The sequence below is a fragment of the Haliotis rufescens genome, unplaced genomic scaffold, assembly GCF_023055435.1.
Source record: "Haliotis rufescens isolate VD_foot unplaced genomic scaffold, xgHalRufe1.0.p SCAF_4, whole genome shotgun sequence".
Taxonomy (NCBI): domain Eukaryota; kingdom Metazoa; phylum Mollusca; class Gastropoda; order Lepetellida; family Haliotidae; genus Haliotis; species Haliotis rufescens.
In genome coordinates, this window is record NW_025964112.1 from 52970309 (window position 1) to 52984175 (window position 13867).

Below are 13867 nucleotides of genomic sequence, written 5' to 3' on the forward strand. Positions count from 1 at the left end.
GTACTCACTTGCTGAAAGTGCCTGCTGGTATGTCTGTTCTATTCCCCCCCCCCCCCCCCCCTAGTCCAATTGATGAGCCTGTGAAGATTCCAAGTCCAATATTGATATCGGGCTAAAATAATGCTGATGCAACGTTAAATTTTAACTCACTCACTCTAAGTCCGACTAGGTCCTCTGTAGTCCTCTGCTTAAAATGGAATTAAATGGTTATGTGTTGTGTGACCTGTCTGATTGTGTGCTCATGCTATCAACCACTGGTTTGTCTGGTCCATAGTAGATCATGTACAGGCTGCTGCTATCTGGCAGCAATATTGCTGACTGTGGCATAAAACAACATTCACCTATCAGCTTCAAACTCCTCCCCATTTCTGAATGTTACTTAGGACATAAACCTTGTATGTTTTCAATTTAGAGGTTTCAAATTTGAGAAATTTACAGGTATCAAATCGAGGTTTGAAACCTCTACATTGAAAGGGGTGGTCGTGTAGCCTAGTGGGTAAAGCGTTCGCTCGTCACGCCGAAGATCCGGGTTCGATTCCCGACATGGGTACAATGTGTGAAGCCCATTTCTGGTGTCCCCTGCCGTGATATTGCTGGAATATTGCTAAAAGCAGCGTAAAACTGTACTCACTCACTCACTCACTCTACATTGAAAACACACTGGGTTTATTTCCCCTCTACTATGACACAATGTGAAAACAAACGAAAAATGAAGATTGGTTTTCATCTGCATATGTTTGTTTAATGTTCCCAAATCAAAACTTTCACAATATGAATAGTGCCTCTTTATTGAAGCTGAATAAAATCATGTTGAAAAATATATTGAAAATAACAGCCCTAGAGGAAATGAAGCGACCGTTGCAATGTTTGTTGTAAAGTACACACCGTTATTGTGACATCATAATCATAAAGTTGCACAGATAAGATGTCAAAGCCTGACGTCACTGTACGTGATAGATTCTTGTACTTTTGGGGGTTGAGGCCCGTCCGGGATTCGAACCCACACTGCCAGAGTGAGGCACCTTATCGCCAGCATACAAAGTCAGCGATAAAACCCACTCGGCCACCGAGGCTTCCACAAAATGAAAGTCTGACAACTGGTAGTCTAGATCACGTACTTTGTGTCCCCCTCTGACAAGTACGTGATCTAGACTACCAGTTGTCAGACTTTCATTTTGTGGAAGCCTCGGTGGCTGAGTGGGTTAGATCGCTGACTTTGTGTGCTTGTGTTCAGGTGCCTCACTCTGGCAGTGTGGGTTCAAATCCCAGACGGGACTCAACCCCAAAAAGTACTGTACTTTACTAAGAAAGTTTTATCCCAAATGTAAGAAATGTTACATTGGACCACCTTGAAATGGCATTGTGTGTTCATACTATGTGATAGAGTCGTGCCAAAAGTCAAGTTGATATGACTGAATTTTGAAGATATTGAGAATATGTATGTTAAGAAGAGATGTTTCCAATGTGTACCAATTAATGACAAAAACTGCAGATTCGTCACCTCAGGCAGACCAGTCAGAATGCAGGATGCTAACATGTCATCGTAGAATGTCCTATATATGTGTTTATGTTTGTTTATCAACTAAAATACTATCCAGCATGTCTCCTTGCTTTGGTTGAAATAATTTTATTTTTCAGCTGCGTTTGAGATGTGTCTATAATAAAATAAATAACAAACATTGTTCTGAATATATTTAGTTACCCAGTTTATGTTACAAGTTTTACCAGTGATTATGCAAATTATTAATTTTTTATTACCCTCACATTAAACATTAATAAGTAATTAAAATAACTTTATTTTTTAAATATTCAAAGATATTGAAATTTGTGCTAATTTTGTGTACTGTTAAGATGTATTACTTTTGACAAAGCATGAGTCCATGTTCAGACAAACATTTCTGGTCTTCACAGGCAAACCGAAACCAAAGCCAAAGGCTGAAAAACCACCTCCTCCAAAGAAAGAAGAGAAGAAGAAAAAGGAGAAGAAGACAAAGGTCAAGAAGGAGAAGGTGGAGAAACCCCTGCCCCCCAAGGTGCCGACGCCCGTCCCTGTGGAAGCCCCCAGACCTCAAACCCCCAAGAGAGAGTCCCCCGAACCAGAGGAGAGCGTGAGTACAGTCATTCTAGTCCAAAGAGACAGATGTCACTAAATTTAAGTTGCTAAATCAGCGTTGACTAAAAATAAGAATACATTTTTGGAGTTGCTTGAACAAGAACTTCCAACACGTAAAGACCGCCTCCGTGGTCTAGTGGTAGAGCGTCCGCCCGGAGAGCGGAAGGTCCGGGGTTCGATCCCCGGCCGCGTCATACCAAAAGACGTTAAAAGATGGTACTTGTTGCTACCCTGTCTGGCGCTCGGCATTAAGGTGCTAAAACAAGGACAGGTCGGCTCGGAGTTAGTATACTGTGTCTGAGTGGGGTATTCATGTTAAACTGCGGCATGGTATCTCAGTGAGCTAGCACTATAAATCGGCATCAGTCCGGACTAGTACAAGCAACCACACACACGTACATGCACGTCGCTATATAAGTGCAATAATCTTGGACGCGACGTTAAACCCCATTTCACCTCACCTCCAACACGTAAAACAACTGATAAAGTTGACATCAGAACATACTTCCTCATTTCCTTCCCATGGCAGACATTTCCAGTCCAACCAACCTTTCTTGCTTCATTGGAATCATCTCTACTATCAGTTAATGTTCAGATCGAGATTGTTACTTTTTTTTTTATAAACTGAAGGGCAAAAGAATGTGTACCATGTGTGTTTTTTATGGAATTGAAAATTGAAAGAACTGTTAAAATTTATTATGTCTATTAAACCATCACACATTTCTGCATCAGTTTGTAAAAAGTCATCAGTGGCTGGGTTATTTTGTGTACAAATAAATTGTTTCGATGAAGACATGGGTGAAAAAACTAAATTGTGACCACATGAAATGTTGTGAATTTGTGCCGAAAAAGCAAATTTATTATTTTCACAGCAGTGATGTTTAATATACCAATCAGCAGTTGTGTATTGTGCAAAAACATTTTTTCTTTGAAACTTAAAAGTTTTAAATCAAATTATATTTTACAATTTTTATATAAAACTTTTTGGAAGTATTCTTTGACTGCTGGCTAAGCGCAAGTTCAGTTCATTTTTTGGATATAGTATTACTAACTTAAGATATTTTCAATTGATACTCACACATTTGATAAAATCAACTGAGAGGTATAGTTTCTTTTCCCCCTCAGGTGATGTTTAGCCTACTAATAAAATGCCTCCCTAATCACAAATGGACGGAAATTTTATAAATGATAAATTGTGACCTGAACTCACCATTCCAATATCAAGCCTAGATGTTATCCCCTTCTCTCAGATTGCACCATCCCCTGATAACAAGTCGGAGGACATGGACTTTGTGTTTGTGCGGGAGCAGTCGGAGAGTCCCGAGAGGAAGCAAACGCCGCCGCCACCGCCTCGTGCCCCCTCGGACCCACCGCCTGTTGCTGAAGTGGAATCGGAGACTGAGGACTTATCTCTGGACAAGGTAAGATGCACTCACCATTCAGGGGTCGGTCGGGTAGCCTGGTGGTTAAAGCGTTCGCTCGTAATGCCGTAGACCCGGGTTCAATTCCTGATATGGGTTCAATGTGTGAAGCCCATTTCTGGTGTCCCCTGCTGTGATATTGCTGGATGATTGCTAAAAGTGTCGTAAAACCATATTCACTCACTCACTCACTTATACACTACCTTATACCATGTCAGACACTACCTTATACCATGTCATACAGTACCTTGTACCATGTCATACACTGCCTAATACCATGTCATACAGTACCTTGTACCATGTCATACACTACCTTATTCCATGTCATACCCTACCTTATACCATGTCATCCCTACCTTATACCATGTCATACCCTACCTTGTACCATGTTATACACTGCCTTGTACCATCATTCAGTGCTTGAGGCATGTTACATTTTGAAGAAATAATCACACACTACCAATTTTGTACGCCATTAATGTTATAATGTTTGGTTGCAGTGCTGAGCAGCAGTGTTCTGCTGTCAATGTTGTATAGCGTTACACCTGTTACACACAACTTTGCTCTACAGTGCCACACACTAACACATCATGCAATGTTGAAATTACCTTGTTTAGGAGATATACCTACTGTGTTTTGAAAATTGATGTAGTCCCACTGTAGAGAAGATACCTCTTAATTTAATTTGGAACTGAGCGCTTTAATGAGAGGTTTCAAATGTATAAATAATTTTTTGTATGCAAAAGATATGCCTTTGTAAAGTCTTGTAATCTCATCACCGAAGCAGTCAGGATTACGGCCTGGAACAACATATCGTCGCCAAACACATCTGATATCAAACTACCATATTTCCTCTATTAGACGCCGTCTATTAAGTTCGCGAGAGCCATTAACTTGGCATGTATTAGAGACCTGGCTTGTTTTTTGAGACCAAGCATGTAATAGAGGCAATATCAATACGTTTTACAGTTCCTATCAGTAATCGATTGGCAGCTATTTTTTTATGCATAGATATGTAGGCTATCGATGTATTCATGTTCATGTTTTTTGTGTTGAAAGGTTTACTATTATTAAAAGGGGTTTCCATAGCAAAAAGGAAACCTCTTTTTAACCAATCAGAATCAAGCATTCTTCAATATCATGGTAGAATAAACAATATCATATACTTCCATGTCATACACCAAGTTGTATAAACTGCTGCAATTTGCTGTGCAGTTGCCTCCCTTTGGCATGTTATACCATCTCCTACATTTCCCTATACCATGTCATACACTACCTTATACCATGTCATACACTACCTTATACCATGTCATACACTACCTTGTACCATGTCGTACACTACCTTGTACCATGTCATACACTACCTTGTACCATGTCATACACTACCTTGTACCATGTCTCACCCTACCTTATACCATGTTACACACAACCTTGTACCATGTCATACCCTACCCTGTACCATGTCATACCCTACCTTGTAGCATGTCATACACTACCTTATACCATGCCATACACTACCTTGTACCATGGCATACCCTACCTTGTACCGTGTCATACCCTACCTTGTACCATTTCATACACTACCTTGTACCATGTCTCACCCCAACTTATACCTTGTCATACACTACTTTGTACCATGTCATACCCTACCTTGTACCATGTCATACACTACCTTGTACCATGTCATACCCTACCTTATACCATGCCATACACTACCTTATACTATGTCATACACTACCTTGTGCCATTGCATACACTTCCTTGTACCATGCCATACACTATAATGTCATACACTACCATGTCATACACTACCATGTCATACACTATCATGTCATACACTATCATGTCATACACTACCATGTCATACACTATCATGTCATACACTACCATGTCATACACTATCATGTCATACACTACCATGTCATACACTACCATGTCATACACTGCCATGTCATACACTACCATGTCATACACTACCATTTCATACACTACCATGTCATACACTACCATGTCATACACTACCATTTCATACACTATCATGTCATACACTACCATGTCATACACTATCATGTCATACACTATCATGTTATACACTGCCATGTCATACACTATCATGTCATACACTACCATGTCATACACTACCATGTCATACACTACCATGTCATACACTATCATGTCATACACTGCCATGTCATACACTACCATGTCATACACTACCATGTCATACACTTTCATGTCATACACTACCATGTCATACATTACCATGTCATACACTACCATTTCATACACTATCATGTCATACACTACCATGTCATACACTATCATGTCATACACTATCATGTTATACACTGCCATGTCATACACTATCATGTCATACACTACCATGTCATACACTACCATGTCATACACTACCATGTCATACACTATCATGTCATACACTGCCATGTCATACACTACCATGTCATACACTACCATGTCATACACTTTCATGTCATACACTACCATGTCATACATTACCATGTCATACACTACCATTTCATACACTATCATGTCATACACTACCATGTCATACACTACCATGTCATACACTACCATGTCATACACTATCATGTCATACACTACCATGTCATTCACTACCATGTCATACATAACCATGTCATACACTACCATGTCATACACTTCCGTTTACCATGTTATACACTACCTTGTACCATGTCATACATACCTTATACCATATCATACACTACCTTTTACCATGTCATACACTACCATATCAAATACTATCATGTCATACAATACCATGTCATACACATCTTGTGTTACAGGAAGAAAACCGCAAGCAGATATCCAACAAAGCGGCGCGGCAGGCCAAGAGGAATGCAGCAGCTGCCAAGAAGCGAGAGGAAGTGGAGCGGAGAAGGAAGGAGAAGGAGGAAGAGGTCAAGCGGCAAAGAGAAGAGGCTGATAGGCAAGAACAGCTCAAGAATGAAATGGAGGAAGAGAGGAAGCGGAGAGATGAAGAGAGGAGGTATGATATGGGATTAGTTACGATGTGATCAGGAAAGGTTAAGACATTGAGATGAAGTTTGATTGGTGGTGGGAGGCTTCAATTTTGAATGAGAGTTTGATCATTTTTACAAATAAGCAGATACTTTGAATGAATAGAAGTTACGAATAAGGATTTGATGATGGTATATATCCAGTGTCTGGGGATACAAGTGATTTGTAGCATCATACGTTATTGGAATACTTTTGCTGTGCCCCATGCCACAAGTAACGGTCACTTTCTTGACAGACTGCGCAAGCTTCAACAGGAGGAGGAAAGAAAGAAGGAGGAACAGGCAGCCGTTGAACGGGAGAGGAGAAAGCAGTTGGAGCAGGAGAGAGAGAAGAGAGCAAAGGAGGAATACCAGAGGAAGCTGGAGGAGATGAAGAAGAAACAGGCTGAGGAGGAACAGAGGAGGATGGGTGAGGAGACAGTGAGGACGATGGTGTGGGGATGTGAAGACGATGGTGTGAGGATGGGTGAGGCGATGGTGGGAGGATGGGTGTGGTGATGGGGAAAGATGGGTGAGGTGAGGATAGTGAAGTGATGATGGGAGGATAGGTGAGGTGATGGTGTGAGGACGGTTGAGGGATGGTGGGAGGATGGTGAGGTGATGGTGGGAGGATGGGTGAGGTGATGGTGGGAGGATGAGTGAGGTGATGGTGGAAGTATGGGTGAGGCAATGGTGGGAGGATGGGTGAGGTGATGGTGGGAGGATGGGTGAGGTGAGGATGGTGAAGTGATGATGGGAGGATTGGTGAGGTGATGGTGGGAGGATGGGTGAGGTGATGGTGGGAGGATGGGTGAGGTGATGGTGGAAGTATGGGTGAGGCAATGGTGGGAGGATGGGTGAGGTGATGGTGGGAGGATGGGTGAGGTGAGGATGGTGAAGTGATGATGGGAGGATTGGTGAGGTGATGGTGGGAGGATGGTGAGGTGATGGTGGGAGGACGAGTGAGGGATGGTGGGAGGATGGGTGAGGTGATGGTGGGGAGGATGGGTGAGGTGATGGTGCCAGGCAATGGTGGGAGGATGGTGAGGTGATGATGGGAGGATGGGTGGGAGGATGGGTGAGGTGATGGTGGGAGGATGGGTGAGGTGATGGTGGAAGTATGGGTGAGGCAATGGTGGGAGGATGGGTGAGGTGATGGTGGGAGGATGGGTGAGGTGAGGATGGTGAAGTGATGATGGGAGGATGGGTGAGGTGATGGTGGGAGGATGGGTGGGAGGATGGGTGAGGCAATGGTGGGAGGATGGGTGAGGTGATGGTGGGAGGATGGGTGAGGTGATGGTGGGAGGATGGGTGAGGTGATGGTGGGAGGATGGGTGAGGTGATGGTGGAAGTATGGGTGAGGCAATGGTGGGAGGATGGGTGAGGTGATGGTGGGAGGATGGGTGAGGTGAGGATGGTGAAGTGATGATGGGAGGATGGGTGAGGTGATGGTGGGAGGATGGGTGAGGTGATGGTTGGAGGATGGGTGAGGTGATGGTGGAAGTATGGGTGAGGCAATGGTGGGAGGATGGGTGAGGTGATGGTGGGAGGATGGGTGAGGTGAGGATGGTGAAGTGATGATGGGAGGATTGGTGAGGTGATGGTGGGAGGATGGTGAGGTGATGGTGGGAGGACGAGTGAGGGATGGTGGGAGGATGGGTGAGGTGATGGTGGGAGGATGGGTGAGGTGATGGTGGAAGTATGGGTGAGGCAATGGTGGGAGGATGGGTGAGGTGATGGTGGGAGGATGGGTGAGGTGAGGATGGTGAAGTGATGATGGGAGGATGGGTGAGGGATGGTGGGAGGATGGGTGAGGTGATGGTGGGGAGGATGGGTGAGGTGATGGTGCCAGGCAATGGTGGGAGGATGGTGAGGTGATGATGGGAGGATGGGTGAGGTGATGGTGGAAGTATGGGTGAGGCAATGGTGGGAGGATGGGTGAGGTGATGGTGGGAGGATGGGTGAGGTGAGGATGGTTAAGTGATGATGGGAGGATGGGTGAGGTGATGGTGGGAGGATGGGTGAGGCAATGGTGGGAGGATAGGTGAGGTGATGGTGGGAGGATGGGTGAGGCGATGGTGGGAGGATGGGTGAGGTGATGGTGGGAGGATGGGTGAGGTGATGGTGGGAGGATGGGTGAGGTGATGGTGGAAGTATGGGTGAGGCAATGGTGGGAGGATGGGTGAGGCAATGGTGGGAGGATGGTGAGGCAATGGTGGGAGGATGGTGAGGTGATCTGGGAGGAGAGGTGAGATGTGGATAGATGAAGATAGGTCAGGAAAAGGTGAGGAGCTGATGGGTGACAGGATGATTGATAAATGTGAGAATGTGTAACATCATCTAATACTTTTCATCGTCTGTTCCTGTCCTACAGAGGCCATGCTGGAGAAGCAGAGAGAGGATGAGGAACGTCGACGAGAAGAGGAAGAGATGTTATCGCAGATGGCGGAACAGGAACGTCTTGCATATGAACGCAAGAAACAAGAGGAGGAAGAACATAGACGACAGAGGGAAGAAGAAGAAAAGTAAGTCATCAAACACTGTTCAGTAACCAATAAGATTATCCTTCTCGGACGTATGGGGGCATGGGTCGCTTCAGCTTTCCTCCCACACAAAGCTGACATGACGCAATAAAACTGGAATATGGTTCAAAGCAGCATTAAACCAACTCACTCACTCACACACTCTTTAGCATTGAACCACTTAAACATTTGGAAGGGATAAGAGTCTCCAGGTGCGGTCTGAATGCCACTGATTTCTTGGAGATGAATCGTAGTTGATAGTACAAATGATGCATTTCCAGCTTCATTTTCAGTTAAAAAAGGAATAAATGCATGGATGTTTTGAAACAGTATATTTCATCTCAGTATCCCTGTCAAGAGTACAGCAGTTTATGAGCTGGAGTGGACCATAATGTTTTTGACTTGAGAAACAATTCTACTGACAGTCTTGGCATGTACCTTCTTGAGGTACGGGGGCATGGGTGGCCCAGTCATCTAAGGCGCCTCGATTCGCTGTGCAGAGTTGCGTCCCTTGGGCACGCCAGAAACCTATGATTGTGGGTTCGAATCCCGGTTTGCCTCAATTATGTTTCTAGGTTTGTCAGCACAATACCCGTGCTCGTGGGTTTCACTGAAGTGGTAAACGTCTGAGACCTGCATCACTTCGGGCTTTCCTCCCACATTAAGCTGACACGCCGCGATATAACTGGAATACTGTTTAAAGTGGCATTAAACTCACTCACTCACTCACTCACTCACTCACTCACTCACTCACTCACTCACTCACTCTTGAGGTACTGTTCTAAGGGACATAACTCAGGGCTAGGCAGTACTTTGGTCAAATTCTTGTTTGTTTCAAGTGACAATTTATTGACATTCTCTTATTCTGTTAATTGATAAATTGGATTTCAATTTTAACCTCTTCCTCCAGGAAACGACGAGAAGAAGAGGCACAGCGAGCGCTAGAAGAAGCAAAACGATTGGCTGAGGAGATGGCGCGTCGCCAGGCAGAGCTGGAAGCGAGGCTCAAGTTTAACCGTGACCTTCAGCTGGAATCTCATGGGTTGAACCACACCCAGGACATCACCAAGATGTTCGTCTTCTCCTATTTTGAACTGCTGCAATGGCTTGGGCTCGACATCCCAGAGTTCGACCTTCAGAAACTTGCTCAGTTTTAACACACAGCATGGGCCATCACAGGTCCTGTAGGATTTAGCCGTTCTTTCAGATATTTGAAAGTAAGATTAACAAATTTATGTTTCTTAAACACATGAGAAAAATGACTGTCATCTCTGGGCAAGCCATTCATCATGGCAGCTACAACACAGCAAGGCAGTTGTTGTCGTGACGAGGCAAGGAAAGTGACTTAATTCATGTACCATGACTTTGTATATGGACTTCATTTAACATGGAAATAATTCTACATGTGAAGTGACTGCATGAATCATGAAGAGATATTGTTTTCAGATACCATATTTCCTCTATTAGTTGCCTGTGTGTCCATTAATTTTGAGCAAGCCATTAACCTGGCTTCTGTTAGAGGCCAGGGTCCCGTTCCACAAAGCGATCTTAGCACTAAGGTGATCGCAAGTCCCATACTTTAACATAGGTTTACGATCATTGTAGCGCTAAGATCGCCTTGAGGAACGGGGCCCACTTGCACAAAGGGATCTTAGCGCTTGGACTATTGTAAGCCTATGTTAAAGTATGGGAGTTACAATCATCTTAGCGCTAAGATGGCTTTGTGCAAGTGGGCCCTGGTGTCTTTTCCGTGTAGTGCTAGCACAGTGGCAACTCACTTCCTTACCACATGCCAATTTCTACACTCATACAAAGTGTACTTTTGCAGGAAATTGTCATTATTAATCACTGACATATCACAGTATACAGAGCATATTATATGAGTGTTCATGTCATGTTTACGACACAAGTGTCTAAATTCCGGTATTTCCCTTGCTCTCGGTTGGGAAATACCGGAATTTAGGCATGAGTGACGAGATGTGACCCTCGGGCACATATGATTTTTATGAACTCCGATATGTTTGCCCTTGTAGGTATTAGAGGCCTGGTTTCTATTTTTTGGATAGAGTGTTTGATTCAGCATCAATTCGAGGCCAGTGTGTATTAGAGTCCTGGCATCTAATAGACGAAATATGGTATATGTTTGAAGATTTGAAACTGTGATTGACTGTTTGATGCCAGGCAGCACTTCGTCTCTGTGTGTAGAGGCCCGGCATCTAACAGAGGAATTACGGTATATGTTCGAAGATTTGTGACTGTTTGATGGTTGGCAGCACTTCGTCTCTGTGTGTACCCTGCGTCCACCTCAAAACCCTCGTGTATGTTCCATGCTATCAAAGAAATAGTCCTTTGGAATGCTAATCAAATCGTATCCTTCCACAACAACCTTGTAAGGAGAATGCAAGGGAAAATTACTTAAGATAATGGCTTCTGTAAAAGTTTAATCAAATTTAAATGTTTCATGAATGTAATAATGATGTTGGACTTCCATTCCTATATTTGCATGTTAAAATTATGTGTCACAGACGAAGAGTGTGACCAAAGTTTCAAAAAACCACAATGCTGCAGAACCTGCATAGAGATGATGCAAGAGAGGTGAATATGTTAATGACCGAGTTGTGCTTTACGCCGCTTTTAGCAATATTCCAGCAATATCACGGCAGGGGACACCAGAAATGGGCTTCACACATTGTACCCATGTAGAGAATCGAACGCAGGTCTTCAGCGTGACGAGTGAATGCTTTAACCACGAGTCTACCCCCACCAGCCCTGAGAGTTGAATGAAGAACACAGTATTATACATTCCCTGTTGATGAGGGGAGTGGCAACAAAGTGACTGCGTACCAATGAAAAATGTGTTTATTCTTTTAACAACACTTTATACACATAGTTTGCACGATTGACGAATGATTATTTGGGCGATCCATTAATAACGGTGAATGTATTCACCATTATCTACAAGTGGAGTACCGGTATGGTTTGTGAGGATATAGGGTAATTACAAAATACTCAGAACAGTGATTTCAAGAGGCTATGATAGGATGCAAATTGTGACTTTTCATAACAGTTAAAAGTGTCCTCTTTAAACATATTATGCATGGGAACGAGCCTAAAAATTATAAGGCTCTATGTTACGTTATTGCAATAAATTGCAAATTATAATAAAAAGGTTATTGGTTTGAGTTAAGGATGAACCAACTCAGATTAAAGTTATCCTAAAATAATATCTTATATCAGCAAATTAATTTTGTTTGAGGTAAGAATGTTTGTGTACTGTTTCCATTTCCATTGAGATAATGTTTTTATTGACTGTGTCATACACATACTTGTTGACATATCTAAGTGATTTGTTTGCATAAAAGTGCATTTGTTAGAATCAGGTTATTTTTTATTAGAATGGTTGTTGTTTGTATTTTTGTAAATATTGTTGTTGTTTTTGTAAATGTTGCCTAATAGCCTCTCATTTGATGTCTAATTTTTTTTTACTTTTAAAGGTTGTTGACTGTCTCAAAAATATCCAAGAATTTATTTGGACAATTTCATGTTATCATTTTGTCTCAGTGTAATGGTAGTCGTAACTATATGTGACATATATCTTGATGATTTTAATTACCATTGCAGGAATGGAATATTTTTCAATCCGATTTCAGAAACATTTACCTACTGTTTTTTGCTACTTTCAATGTGTGTTTTATGAAACGTTTACAATCGAGTCTTTCACGACTGATTAACCTAAATCATGGTTTTGTATTGAATATTGTAATGGGAAAATACTGCTGCGTTTTATATTTCATCATATACCAAATATACCACTCAAGAACAGATAGGGACCACCCGATTCTCTCAGTTGATCTGTCATGCCGGGTGGTCCTGAATGTGTTTTGAGTAGCACTTATATTCTTGTATGTCTAACGATGAAGAGTGAGTGAGTGAGTATGGTTTTACGCCGCTTTTAGCAATAATCCAGCAATATCACGGCTGGGGACACCGGAAAATGGGCTTCATACATTGTACCCATGTGGGGAATCGAACCTGGGCCTTCGACGTGATGAGCCAACGCTTTAAACACGTGGCTACCCCACCACCCCCTATTATTAAAATGAAGAATCAATTAATACTGAAATAGGTCGTCATGACATGTCATCTCGAGTTTATGTGCATGTATTAGAGTGGTAGAAATGGCGATTGTTGAGTTTCTAGAGATGGTCAGTAATATTATGTGTTGTAATATATTGTAACAACTTCTGTTTACACATGAATAGTTTGTTTTTTGGATTTGTTACTTTAGCCCTGTACATTGTTTTATAGTCAGCATGATACATCAATTAATCAACGATCATGATAGCAATTTGTGTTGTCAGTATCGTAATGGGGAATAATGAAAGATGAGGTGGCACACGGGAATTGTCCAGTAAGCTAACAGAAAAGATAGGATTTATGTAAGATAAAGACCTGGGACTCAGGCTCGTGCAGGTTACGATCTTAGGCAGAGGCGGAACCAGGATTTTGTGACTCAAAGTGACTTGGCCGAAGGCACAGTCAACATGAAGGTGTCTGATGTAGGTGGGTGCTCTACCCTGCCCCGCCCTCAGAATCCACCAATGTATGGCAGATTTAACAGCTTACTATGGAATGTCCACACGATGAATGACAATGGCGTATGATGTAGATCACCCTTCTGACCTTGAAGTGAAACTTACCTTGAGCTCAGAAAAGGACAGAACCACACGAATATAACATCATCCTCAGCATCCATAAAAGAATAAATGAGTG

The 13867-nt window shown here is 42.7% G+C and overlaps 1 protein-coding gene across 3 annotated transcripts in view; it reads left to right on the forward strand.

Annotated features, from left to right (window-relative positions):
• Nucleotides 1–10726, forward strand: part of LOC124110978 (titin homolog) — a 78251-nt gene extending 67525 nt beyond the window's left edge. The window contains exons 25-30 of one of the 3 annotated variants that reach the window (XM_048382037.1): nt 1912–2108; nt 3364–3534; nt 6360–6562; nt 6830–7002; nt 8947–9097; nt 10005–10726. In XM_048382037.1, coding sequence (XP_048237994.1) covers nt 1912–2108; nt 3364–3534; nt 6360–6562; nt 6830–7002; nt 8947–9097; nt 10005–10251 — 1142 coding nt within the window. In that variant the 3' untranslated portion in view covers nt 10252–10726. The remainder of the gene's footprint in view (nt 1–1911; nt 2109–3363; nt 3535–6359; nt 6563–6829; nt 7003–8946; nt 9098–10004) is intronic. The other 2 variants (XM_048382038.1, XM_048382039.1) reach the window with 2 other exon arrangements.
• Nucleotides 10727–13867: the final 3141 nt, after the last annotated feature.